This window comes from Tamandua tetradactyla, chromosome 1, assembly GCF_023851605.1.
Source record: "Tamandua tetradactyla isolate mTamTet1 chromosome 1, mTamTet1.pri, whole genome shotgun sequence".
NCBI lineage: Eukaryota > Metazoa > Chordata > Mammalia > Pilosa > Myrmecophagidae > Tamandua > Tamandua tetradactyla.
The window spans coordinates 231589246-231602751 of NC_135327.1; the positions used below are offsets into that span (position 1 = coordinate 231589246).

A 13506-nucleotide genomic window follows, 5' to 3' on the forward strand; every position below is an offset into this window, starting at 1 on the left:
GGTGCAGGTGGCAGGCGGTGGGACAGAGGGTTGTGGAAGGAGCTAGTGCAGGGGCGCCCCTCCTGCTGCCCCCGTTGGTCCCTCCCCTCCACACCGTCCTGGTCTGTCGGCGCACGGTGCTGCTCCGGGAGGGCCTGTCCTCGCTTCACACCCCCCCCAGCCTCGGCGCCCTTGACCAGGCCGTGCCTCCTCCCAGGCTGTGTCCCCCCAGGCCTTGGTGCCTCTGAACAGGCCATCCCCCCACCAAGGCCTCGGCGCCCCTGACCAGGCCATGCCCTCTGGACCTCGGCACCCCTGAAACGTCCACCCCCAAGGGCTCAGTGTCCCTGACCAGGCCATGCCCTACCCAGGCCTTGGAGCCCCTACCAGGCCGTGCCCTCCAGGCCTGGGCGCCCCCCAACCCCCAGGCTGCAGCCCCGCACCGGCTCTGGATTCCCAGCCCCCGGTGGGCTGCCGCGACCTTCTGGCTAAAAGGCTTTAGTGAGTCAGCAGAGTTCCCAGACCCATTGTGTTTCTTTCCTCAGAGGTATTCTTGGTATGCTTTCTTTGGAACATGTTTTTGGTTTCCTTGGCCTGTGATGGATAATTAGAATAACATTTTAAGCACACTCCACCCGCTGGTCTCGTATGAGAGCCGTAGTGTGGCGAGTTTCATCTCCTTTGCGAGCCTGGAAGATAAGTTCCTTTGTGATGCCAAATGTGTAGACAGAGCAAGTTTACCTTAGAGGAGGGTACTGTCACAAGCTCACATTCTAAGTAAGTTCCAGAGCTGGTGTAGCAACCCACAGAGAGTATGTTATTCCCTGTGAGGAGATGGCTTCCCTGTGTCCATTTAAAATAGAGTCTTCTGTGATGACACTGACTGCCAGCCCCTCCGACACTCTCGGATGGCCTGGGAAGCGCCCCTGTGTGCATTGCCTGGTGAGAAATAGACCTTCTCGCCTTCCTGGGATTTGCCCTCCTACAGGTGAATTGTTTCAGTTACATAGTAAGCGCTAAAGGACTGTTTTCTTTGGAAGTTTTGATGGTTTGTAATAGGAAATGGACCGTAAGTTTTTCCAGAAACCTCTCCCTATTTTAACAATATCACATGAAAGAAACCCTGGGGTTACTTTTTGTGTGGACAATATTTAATTAATGTTGGACGGTAATCCTCCACTATACAAAAATCTGAATTTTCTTCCAGAGAAACTTCAAAGAAACAAGCAAAACAATACTTAGAAATCTAAGTATGAACTAGGTGTCAATCTGTAATACACAGTGGCTGAGGTTTAGTTCTTTGCCAATTCCTGTGAATCTAAAATGGTTCTAGACAAAAGATGCTGAATATGTCCCATTCTCTTCAATACATGAGATAATCATGAAAATCTTCATGTTACAATCACAAATTTTCAAAATCATAAAGTAATCAAGAAGCAAAGATGCATTAAAAAGGACACTTCCGCTTGTGGAACGGAGCGATTCATAAAGTGTATTTCTGCTCCGGGAGCAGGGTGGGGCTGCGTCCGGCCCATGTGTCCCTACTGCCCACCCGGCACGCAGCCCTCCGTGCTCTCCACGCTGGGTCTTCGGTTTGACCTCGTCCGCGGGCTGGGATGGCGTGGGCACGCGTGGGAATTGGTGAAAGTGGCCCCGGCAGAGACCTGCTTCCTCCTAGGTGTCCGAACAGTCATGGGGCTGCTTTGGGGTGTGGGGGGGCTCCCGCACCACAGAGGCGTGCATGAGTAGGCCCCGGGAGACACCGATCGGAGACTCCCCCGGGAGACTGTTGTGTGCGAAGGTCCGCCTCTGAGGATTCATTAGCTGCCCCCTTGGAGACGAGCGGACACTCCAGGTGTTGTAAAGGTGACCCCTGCGTGCTGCCCCCCGATGTGGGTGTGCACATTCCGGCCGCGGCCCCAGTGCGCTCTGGGCTCTCTGGCTTCAACTTTTGTTCCCGAGCAGACTGCAGGCCTGGGAGGCGGAGGCCCCCGGGGCGGGGCCAGTGCCCTGGGTTTGCATTCTGCTCAGAAAACAGTTGGGAAGCAGAGGCCCAGGCTGGTTTCCATGGCAACCAGTGTATTTGTGTACTTTGAAAAATGACTGCTCCTTTTTGTGGTAAATTTACGCGGGAATGAATTGTGGCGATGACGTTAGCCATCTGCGTGAATATAAACACAGGCGCTGATTTAACTCAGTGTAAGCCTCTGAAGGGACGCAGTGCTGGGGTGTGGGACGTTTTCCGTTAGGGACGGTCCTGCACTAGTAAAGTTTATGTGGCTTTGTACTTAAGCGTTTTCATCAGTGGTGCTTTGACGTTGATTTCAATAGCTCGTTCCCTCCCCTCCAAAGGCGAAAGGAGACTAATTGTAGCTCCTAGGTGTCCCCCACCCCCACCCCCGCTCCCCACTCCCATTTGCAACCAGCTATCTGGGGCTGGGACTGGGATTGAGGGACCGCCTCAAAGAAGGGAGAAAGGCTGGTGAACGCGCCCTGCTGAGTGGCAGGCAGAAATGCCCCATTGTCCTGAGCTGGCCGGACTTAAAGCTTTGGCTTTTCAAAGACGGCGCAGGATTCCAACCCCCAGAACCTGGGGCTGTGGTCCCCGAGGAATTGCACCTTTCCTTTGTGGATGAGGATAAAATGATGGACGCTTTGGGCCCCACCTTGCAGACCCAAGCTAGGAGCGCCTTTGGGGTGGGAGGCGGCAGGCGTGTGCAGCTGCCGGGCCTCCCCGTGGCAGCGGCTCACTTGTGTGTTAACCAGAGCTGAGCTGGGTGGGATTCACAGGCTACAGATAATGAAGACGCTGCAGGACCATGGCAGCCGGCCGCGGCACCCCTCCCGCAGTGGACGTGGGTGGGCCCGAGGAGTAGAAGTCTTGACAGACATTTAGAATTTTAGAAATGTGATAATAAATACACACTCGAAGCAGCACTGTTAAAGAGAAGAAAGCAGAAATGATAATCCTGAAAAGCAAACCTCTTTATCAGTTTTCTTGCAATGCTTAGGTTAAAATGCTTAGTTAAAGGTGAGCCACAGCTTGGGCCCCTAGCCTCTCTGAGCTCTGCTGCCTTCCCTCGGCTCTCCCAGGCCCCCACGTCCGACGGGCACCGGCGGGGACGGCGCGGGGAGACTCTGTGGGTGCCACCGCTGGCTTCCAGCACGGCTTTGGACAAAGCCCCCCAGGCCCCCCTCTGCCGAGTGGACACAAAGGACCGGACTCTCACTGCTAGGAAGGGCACGGGAAGCTGGGGTCTGTGACCCTCAGATGTGCCTAGCCCTCAGGGTCAGATGTAGCAGACAGAGTGCTGTTGGCATGAATGCGGTGGGAAAGCAACGCTTTTGTCTGTGCCAGGATCCCGCCCTGGGCAAGGTCGCGGCTGCTGAGGGCGCAGGCGAGCGGGGCTGTGGCTGGCCGGCCACAAAGTGCCAGGAAGCCGATGTCTGGCGGTGGGGTTGTGGAAGGCGCCGTGGTGGTGCTTTGGAAAACATGGTGATAATTTTCCATGCTCACGTTATTAGCGTTCTCCAGAGAAACAGAGCCAACAGGAGAAAGGGAGATGACAGAGGGATGGATAGAGAGGGGGAGAGAGATGGAGAGAGATAGAGGTAGGTAATAGGTAGTAGGCGATATAGATAGATTGATAGATGAAAGATGACAGGTAGATACTGATTGATTATAATGGAATGGCACACGTGACTGTGGCAAGTCTGAACTGTCAGGCTGGAAACTCCGATAAAAGTAACATTGAAGTCCTTTCCAGGGAGGAGCTGGCTGGCTGGAAATGCAGCCAGTGCTGAACTGGAGTCAGAAAACCTTCTGACATCTGAGACCTTCCATTTTGCTTTTAATATCTCCAGCTAATGGGATGAGGAGATGCCCCTCATTCCTGCGGGCAGCTTCCTTTGTTGCTTGTAAATGCAAATCCCATCCACAAAAATACCCTCACAGTGACAGAGCAGAGCTCTGCCTGACCGTGTGCCCAGACAGTATGAAATTCACCTCACGAACCATCAGTATGTTTCCAACAATATGTCATATCACAGGGTCAGTTTGGAATGTATTGACACCAGATTATACATTTACCCACAGACACACACGCACTCTTACATATATTCACTCTCAGGCATTCTCCATGACGTGGGCAGCTCACCCCAGGAGTCCGTGGAGCCGTGTTAGATGTGGACACTCCAGGGACAAGAAAATGGGACAGCCTGTCCTCTGGGATGGTTGTGTTCTTTCCAAGTGAAGGGACGTGGCAGGCAGGTGGTTTTGGTTTGGAGATGTGTGTCTAATGAAATTAACAGGATGTACGAATGCTCCAGGGGAAAATGGACAAGACCTCAGTGAAAGTTCCAAGAGAAGAAATCTAAATCCCGGTAAACACGTGAAAAAAAATCTTCAACCTCAGGGTGATGGAAATGACACAGAGACAATTGCAAAACAACTTTTACTATCAAATCAGAATCGGTTTAAAAAATAATAGTGTTATCATGGCCAAGACCCACTGGAGGAAGTATTTCCATAAGGGGCTGATGGGGCATGAGCTGGAGTAAACTTTCCAGGAAGAAACCTAATAATATATTTCAACAACCATAAAAGCTTGTGCTCTTTGAACCATTTTCCTCCTAGGATTCTTTCCTAAGGAAAATTTCAGAATGGAAATGAATACTTCAGTTGGAAAAATAGGTGGAAATATAATAAATTGCTAAAAATAGAAGAATTTAGTTTAACTTCATTATCAGTGGCATTTTACACCACCACTAAAAATGATGTTTGCCGCAGTTTAGGGACATGCTTAGTGAGAACCAGAGAACGAAATCTACACACACACACCTGCATGCTTGAAAGTACACAAACACGTGTTCATATGTAGATACGTGTACACGTTTCATACACAAACAAAAAAATATCTTGGCAAGGAAAACTTCTGGCATTAACAAGAGGTCACCAGCGGTCATTTTTGGTGGGTTCTCCTTTTGTATCCTAGTTTCCTGGGCTGCAAATACCATGCAAAGGGTTGGCTTAGACAATGGGAGTTCATTAGCTCAGTTTTGAGGCTAAAAGTCCAGATCAGGGCGTTGTCAAGGCCACGCGTCCTTCCCCAGCCTGGCGGGCGGGGCTGCGCAGCCGTCCATGGCCCTTGCTCCTGTCCAGGCCGCCCCTCCCGCCACTTCTCTTCCCTGTCCATTGACTTCAGCGCCCTACTTCCTGTGGCTTGCTCTCCTTCTCTCTCTCTCTCTGTGTCTAAGTCCCTTCTGCTTGTAAAGGACTCCAGCGACGGGGCAAAGACCCTTCTGGAAAGCGCTGGGTGCCCCTTCCCTGAAGTGGCTGCATCAGAGGGCCCGCTCACGCCCGCGGGCGCAGTGAGATCCAGAGCTGGGCCAACATGCTTCGCCTTTGCCTTTCGCAGCTCCAGAACTCTAGCCTTTTAGGGAGACTTTAGGAAGCTTGTTCGCCCCCCACCCCCCCACCAGCTGTGCAGCCACCGTCAGGGAACAGCCCCTGTGCACGGCGGAGGCCACGGCCTGGCGTCCAGGCTGACCTGTTCCCCGTGCTGGCCCTGGCCCCAGGCTCCCAGGTCACTGTCCACGCTTCGCTCTCCCCTCGCCCCCCTGCCCCCCGCAGACCATCCACCCGGCCTTCTCTTTGCTTCCAGCTCCTCGACGGGCGGCAGCACCTCGGGCACTTCTGTGGCATGGACCTGCCCCCGCCCGGGACCTCTGCAGGCCCCGAGCTCCGCGTGCTGTTCCACACGGACGGTGCGGGCAGCGGCGAGAAGGGCTTCCGACTGCAGTGGGCCATCCACGGTGAGTGCGCCTGCGCAGAAGGCCGAGCAGGCCGTGAGGGCCGGGGGAGGGAGGGATGGTGAAGGAAGGGGCTCTGCCCCAGAGGTGCTGGCACAGCAGCGCCCCAGGTGGGGTGCAGGGCCAGCCAGGGGTCATCCTCCAGGCTCCCAGTGGGACCAGCTTGGCCAGCTGCAGGGATGCCCAGCTGTGTCCCCGAGGCTGGTCCTGGGTACAGCGTTCCCTGGAGGTGTGTGCACATGCACGTTAGATATGTGTGCGGTTCATTTTGTGTGCACGCTTGTGATGTATGTGCTCACGTGTGTGTGCACATGAGTGTATAACAGGTCAGGGGGGAACAACTCAGAGAGGACCATGCCCGACTCTCCCGCTCCAGCCTGCCCTGTCCCCGCCCTCCTTCCTGTCCCCCTCCTCTGCTCTCCCCTCTGGGCCCCAGGCACAGAGCCCCTCACACCCCTCCCTCCTGCTCCTGCTGACGATGGTGCAGGAAGAGATCAGAGGCCCCTGCAGTCCAGACAGCACTTCTGAGCAATCCTGCTGCACGAAAGGCCACGTGATATTTGTGGCCGCTTCATTTATAGGCTCAGTGATATAAAACAGAATTTATTGGGAAAGTAATTAAAAGATTATTAGAAATGAAACATAGTTACGTCACCAGATGGAACAGCGTCATCCCCTGAAGAGGAGTGCTGGGGAGTCTCGGAGACAGCATTCAGGGTCTGGATGGCAAAAATGCACAGCACAATATCTTCTTCCTGGATACGATGCTCTCTCCCTTTCGCGCATGAGATTCTCTCCCCAGCTGCATGCAGTTTATCGTACCCTTACCCAGTAGTGGCCGTGTTCCAATTAGCTGACGTGACCGGGCCCAGGTGGTTGTCTGGGAACTGGGTAGGGACTGAGACAGCTCCCTGGGGCCGAGATAACTCTTTTTATCAAAATGCATCTCTTCTGGGAGGATAGCCAGAACTCCCAGCTAGAGTGCACATGTCAGCAATTTATTACCGAGGTCACGTAATGGCCACCTCTGCTGAGCAGAACAGACTCTACAAATGTAGTTTTCCCTCCCAGCTCCTGCGGGAGGAGAGCCTGTACCCATCACTCAGCCCGACTCACGTCAGCCCGCAGGCCCCCTGCAGGCCCCTCGTGAGGGCGGCTGGGTCAGACCACCCTGCCTGCCTGGAGCCCACCCTGCAGGCAGGAGCACGAGCCACCCGCCACCGGGAGGCGCTCACAGGGCCCTGCCTGTCCCCCCGAGAGGGGATGCACATGTGTGCACCCTCACATATGCATTCGTGTGCATACACACACATACATGTACATGAATGCACACACCACACACACACACGCATATGCACACTTGCACACACTCACATGCACACACAAGGCCAGAGCCCCTCCCCTGGGCACAATGGGGGCTGAGGGCCTGCGAGCAGGGCTTGCATTCCCACAAAGGGAAGCGGCGATGACCTCACCGCTCAGCGGGGCTGGCTGCCTGCTTTTTACCCAGTAATGAGATTCCTCAGCCGCAGTTTCCGGGAATCTGCTGGCTCAGGACGCTGGGAGCTGGCCGGGTTCCTGCCTGGCCGTGCTCACTGGCCAGCACCTTGCCCGCCCGTGGTTGTGTCCACTGCTGCAGCTTTTAAACTGCACATCAGGCCACATGCCGGAGCTCTCAGTGAGGCCACAGTGTGAGCCAGAGCCCGTCAGTCGTTCCCTGCAGTGGGACCTTTGGGGAACCATTCCACAGCATGACTCTTGTTCGTGACACTGGGAGTGTGTGTGGCCCCCCAGAGGTCAGCCCCAGAGGACACAGGCTCCGTGTTTGAACCCCTTCCTTGACCATGCATCCCGAGCACAGGCGCGGCGCAGTCGTCACCCTGGGTGGGCACTGCCACACGCCGGGCCGCCCGGAGGCTCGGGGTCCCTGCCAGTCGTGAGCGGGGCATGGACACCTGGTCCTCGCAAGTGGGGCTTTGGTGAGGATGTGGTTTTCATCCGTGCTCTCACCCGACAGCCAGCCCCCAGCTGGACACTCGCTGTCCGGCAGGGAAGGACACTTCCAGGTCACCGCGGTAGGATGGGCAGCAGGCCACGTGCAGAAGCAGAGTCCCCCGGCCGCGTCCTTGCCAGGGCGCAGGTGGCGACACCCAGGGCAAGAAGGGACCAGCCAGAGCCGGGGAGGGGCCCGGGCTGCGCACAGGGCAGCCGTGTGGCCGAGCGGGTGCCTCGAAGGGACCACTACTTCAATGGGCACCATAATACCGAGGGGGCCAGCGGGGCTTCCCTTTGCCCCATTCAGAGGTGTGTAGAGCAGGGGAGTCGGTTGTGGTGCCTGCGGGGCCCCAGAGGCCAGCTCACGGGGGCTGGGGTCTGGGGGTGGGAGTTGGGGTGGGGGGTTGCACGGAGCAGGTACGAGAGGCCCGGGCAGGTTTGAGGTGGCAATCAAGGAACGTGTGCAGAGTGCGTTCTAGAATGAGTCTGGGCCGGTGCTGGAGGAAGTCAGGAAGGGAGGCCCAGGGCTCCGGGCCAGGTTGGGGGACACTGGAGCAGGATAGCGGTGGGGGCCACCGCCCAGGGCCCCAGCGGGGTGGGGGGCGGGGCGGTGCCCTGGGCCTGTGGGGCTTGGGGCACATGCGGCGCCCTCTCCCTGTGTTGCGTGGTGGTGCGCTCGTGCCTCTGTCCCTGCACCCCTGGAGGGATCCCCCGTGGGGCCCGTGTTCCCCAGGCACCCAGCAGGGAGGGCGACGGGGGTGTTGTTGGGGGGAGCGGGGAAGAGCTCGGGGACTCCCAGGGGTAGGGCGCTGGGCTGGGTAGGCGGGGCGTTTTGCGTGCGGTGAGCTGTGAGCGTGGCCCAAGGTGCGCAGACCCTGAGGGAAGCTCTGGCGCGCGCGCTCGGGTCGGGCACGCAGGCGGGGCTCCCGCGGGCGGAGAGGAGGGGCAAGCCATTTGAAGCCCCAGAACTAGGAGAACCAGGGCCGCACGCTGGCCGGGGTCAGCAGGCCCGAGCCGGGAGCAGGCGGGCGGGGGAGGGCGGCGCGCATGTCGGGGCTCGGCATGAACCACGCGGGACCCCTTTGTCTCCAGGGCCGGTAGGGGCGGGCAGGGCTGGGGAGGCAGGACGCCTCCCCGGGTCAGAGGCCCATTGGGGGTTCCAAGGGCCGTGAAGAGCTCCAGGAAGGCGAGAGTCCCGGGCCGCGCGCAGTCATGCGCCCACTCGCCCCGTAGCCGCCCTCCACGCCACCCTGTTCCCTTCCCCTGGCGAGTGGCCCCAGCGAGTGGTGGAGAAAGCAACACCCTGCCAGCGCCTGACCATCCTGGGCTAGATAGAGAAGGCCTGTTTAGTTTGGGCAGAAATTTAAGTAAAAACAAGCTTTTAAAAACTGTTGGTGCTGCCGAGATTGAGATCTGCTTTCCAGTGCTGCCGGGCTGTCACTGCCACACAGCCTGCCCTGCCTGCTTTGGTCCCTTTGATGCTTTGAGCTTCTATCTTGGTGGTACTTTCGGGATATTTTTAAGCATGGAAACTGAAAACGAATCCCATCCTAGCCCAGAACCCAAGCTTAGGTTTCTGCATTAGCAACTGCATCTGATTTTTATGCATGACAGATGTCTCACGTATCTTCTTTGCCAAGAAGTTTTTAATGAATGAGACTCATTTTTTAAAATCAGTTCATGAATTACCTCCTACTTGTGAAATTGGAACAAGGATGACTTAGAAAACCACACTGTGGTCCAGCGCCTTCTCAGCGCGGCTGCGTAAGCAGAGGCAGGCGGCCCGGGGTAGTGGAAAGCCCCCTGGAGGGTTTCGGTCCCCTTGACGACGGCAGGCAGCGGGGCACTGAGTGGGCCTCGGCCGCGCCGACCCGGAGCTCGGAGCCCAGGCCCCTCCCAGGCGCTGCGGCCGGAAACGCCCGAGTTCTGTGTCACTGCCACTCTGGGAACAGTGACAGCAAGAGAAACCTCCAGCCTCCCGCCTTTCCGAGTCACAGCACAATGCGGCGTCTCTTGGATCAGGGCCCAAGGAGGGGCTCTCTCGAATCTTCTGTTTGTGTTCTGCTTCCCTAGCAACGACCTCTGGCAGGTATTGCACAAACTTTCCAGGGGATTCTGCACTTTTCAGTACAACTAAGAAAGAAACCACTTTTTTTCACAGTTTCAAATCTTATGGCAGCCCAAATGACTAAATTGGCACCGAACAGAGACTGTTCAGTGTAGCAGTGACTCTGTCCCCAGAGGCCCCTCGTGGTGGGCTCTCTTGCATGTTGCCCTGATTGTCCCTCGTGTCACGTAGCTGAGGCTTTGTGCTCAAGAAGCTGGTGCCAGCCCAGGCGTCTCCGCGGGCCTCAGGAGCGGGGGGCGGGGGGGGAGACTGCGTTACAGGGGCGCAGGGTTGCTCCCTAAGTGAAGCCACATGTCCTTTGTCCTTAATTGGTTTTCCCTCTAATTCTGCTCCTGCAGATCACTCACAGCCTACACGAGGGGGGTTAACACGGAAACGTTCTTATAAATTCACCTGCCGACCTTAATTATGGTAACACAGCCCCCTGCCACGGTAAGAAGAGGGGTGCGGGTGTGCTGGCTTCCCAGGAAGGAGGCCCCCCGCCCGGCCCGCGAGTGCAGACCCCCAGCCCCCATCTCCTCCGGCAGCTGCTGTGACTCTGGGGAAGAGCACGGGGGGGCAAAGCAGCGGCAGGGTAGGCAACTGCCCAGACTCGGCCCCCGGGAAATGGCGCCCAGGCCTCGACGGCGGGAGGCAGGGTCCGGGGTGAGGCGTGGGGCCCCTGGCTGTGCTGGACCTCGCCGGGTCCCTTCTCCCTACAGTGTCCCTGCAGAATGAGGGGTCCTGGCAGCGGGAAGGCCAGGGTGCAGGGTGGGTGGGCGGCTTCGTGACACCGCCTGGCATGGTTAAGGCGATGTATGTGGCCCCCACCCCGAGTAAAGGGCCTCCTGGTCCCCGCGGCAACAGTGGGTGCTCTGTGAGGGTGAGGCACCCCATTCTCAGAGCTGCCCCTGGGCTGGCTGTTGGCAGCTTCCCCTCCCCAGCTGGGGGACTGCTGGGCCCCGCCCATCCCTGGGAGTCTCGGCCCTGCAGGCCGCGTGGCCTGGACACCAAACATGGCTTGGCTGGTGTGGTGGGTCTCTAGGCAGGTGCCCCAGAGCTGAGGGCCCGGGGGCTGCCCAAGCCTGGGGGGCCTGTTGGGATGAGGAGCTCAGGGCTGCTCTGAGGCTCAGGTTCGGACAAAGCGCTGGGGTCCCAGGCTTCCACCCATGGTGGGGGTACCCCACACCACCCCCATGTCCTATGGGGTGGCCTCCCAGCGAGGAGAGTTTGCAGGAGTGGGGAGTGGCCTGAGAAGGAATCAGCACCACATGCCAGAACACTTTAAGAAAGTGGCTTCGATGAGGACCACAGCTTGTCTTCTCCTCTCTCCTGGGTCACCTCGCACTTGCCTCCTCTTCCTCTCCTGGTCACCGCGCTTTCATCTTCTCTCTCTCCTGGACCATCACATCCTTGTTTTCTCTCTCGGTCACCATGCATTTATCCTCTCTCTCTCTCCTCGATAACTGAGTGTTTTTCTTCCTTGTTCCCCTTCCTTCCCTTCCGAGGAATTTCTCATTCCCTGCCCTTTGTTCTCCCTGACCTGTTCTCCAGTTGCATCTCCCATTTCCTCGAGGAGTACCAGCTGACCACAGCGTTCCTCAGACTGACCCCTGCACAGCCTCAAGGCCAGGCCTTGGGGGTTCTGGGGCCCAGCTCATGACTTGTTTCTGAGGCCGTCTGCTTCTGGTCTTACTTTTGTGTACAGACACTTACACCTGCTGCTCACCTCCCAGGTGAGTGGGGCAGCAAGGCTGTGGGGGATGCCCCAGCCACACCAGGCCAGGGGGCCCTGAGCACGTGTGGGGCTTGTTACTTGCCACCATCTCCTCCTGGTCAGTTTCAGCTGGCTTCTTTTCATCATCCAGAGACCAGAAAGCTTCTGTCCAGAATCCTTTTGGTTATAGTATTTGCACATATATTTCATAGATGTATCAGGAGGAAGTCTGGGCAGCAAAGGTATTCTCCAGGACGCGTCTCACCTGCCTCGTTCGCCCCTCCCTACGTCAGAGCTCTTAGTTGCCAGTTCCCATCCTGCCTGCCCCAGCAAGGCCTCTTCAGGACAGCTCCTCCCACTCCCCCCACCTCCCTCCCCATTCCCCCCACCTCCCAGTCCCCCCCACATATTGCCCCACCCCCTGCTCCCTCCTTGCCCCCTGCGACTCAGGGAATTGGCCTCACCTGCGAGGCACCTTTCAAGGTGTTAAAAACAGAAACAGTATGTATGTATTTACTTGTTTTAAGGATTTTACTTTTACCCTTTTATTGTAGTAACATACATTTATGTACATAAATAGATCTCCCATTTTAGCCACTTTACAGTGTACAATTTAATGGTATTAATTGCATCCTCAATATTGTGCTTCTGTCACTAAGATCTGTTATCGCAACTTTACCATCACCTCAAACAAAACTCTGCAACTGTTAAGTAGTAACTCTCCTTTGCTCTACTCTCCCAGCCCTGGTGGCCTGTCATATACTATCTGTCTCTATGAAATTTCCTTATTCTGGGTATTTCATGTAAGCAGGATCGTACAATATTTTTCCTTTTGTGTCTGGCTTATTTCACTCAACAAGATGTTTTTAAGGTGGGTGCATCCGTGCAAGGTGCTGTGTGCTTCAGGACGTCATTCCTTTTTACTGCTGAATAATATTCCATTGCACGTGTAGCCCACATTTTATTTATCCATCCATTTGTTGATGGACACTGGGGTTGCTTCCATCTTTTGGCAATTGTGAATACTGCTTTTATGAAAATGTGTGAAGATATCTGTTCGAACGCCTGCTTTCATTCTTTGGGGTGTATCTAAAGTGGGATTGCCAGGTCATTTTGATAAGTATCAGTTTGACGCTTAACTTTCTAAGGACCCCCCAAACTGTCTCCACAGTGGCTGCACCATTTTACATTCCCACCAGCAGAGAATGAGGGTTCCTGTCTCTCCACATCCTCTCCAACACTTACTTTCTGTTGTTGTTGCTGTTTAATAGTAGTAATTGTAATGGTGGGAAATGGTGTCTAATTGTGGTTTGGATTTGCATTTCCCTGGTAACTAATGATGTGGAGCATCTTTTCATGTAGTTTCTGATCATTTGTTTATCTTCTTTAAAGAGATTTCTATTCAAGTATTTTACCCATTTTTAAATTGTTGTTTTTTGTTGTTGTTAAGTTGAAGGATTTCTTTATGTGTTCTGAATAGTAAACCTTTATCAGATAAGTGGTGTACAAATGTTTTCTTCCATCATGTAGGTTGTTGTTTTACTTTCATTATAAAGTTCTTTTAGGTACAAAAGCTTTTTATTTTGATGAGGTCCCATTTATCAGTTTTTTCTTTTGTTGCTTGTACTTTGGGTGTAAACTCTAAGAAACCATTTCCTAACACAAGGTACTGAAGATGCTTCCCTACATTTTCTTCTAGGAGTTTGGTATCTCTGGCTTTTATATTTAGGTGTTCAATCTGTTTTGAGTTGATTTTTTTGTATATAGTGAAAGGTAAGGTCCACCTTTCTTTTGCAAATAGACATCCATTTTTTCCAGCATCATTTGTTGAAGAGTCTATTCCTTTCTAAATCAGTGAACTTGGCACCTTTGTCAAAAATCAGTTGGCCTTAAATCC

The 13506-nt window shown here is 55.2% G+C and overlaps 1 protein-coding gene across 1 annotated transcript in view; it reads left to right on the forward strand.

Moving 5' to 3' along the window:
- Window positions 1-13506, forward strand: part of LOC143682890 (cubilin-like) — a 247417-nt gene that overhangs the window by 93802 nt on the left and 140109 nt on the right. Inside the window, exon 27 of the mRNA XM_077159299.1 lies at window positions 5643-5793. Within this exon, the coding sequence (XP_077015414.1) occupies window positions 5643-5793 (151 nt within the window). The remainder of the gene's footprint in view (window positions 1-5642; window positions 5794-13506) is intronic.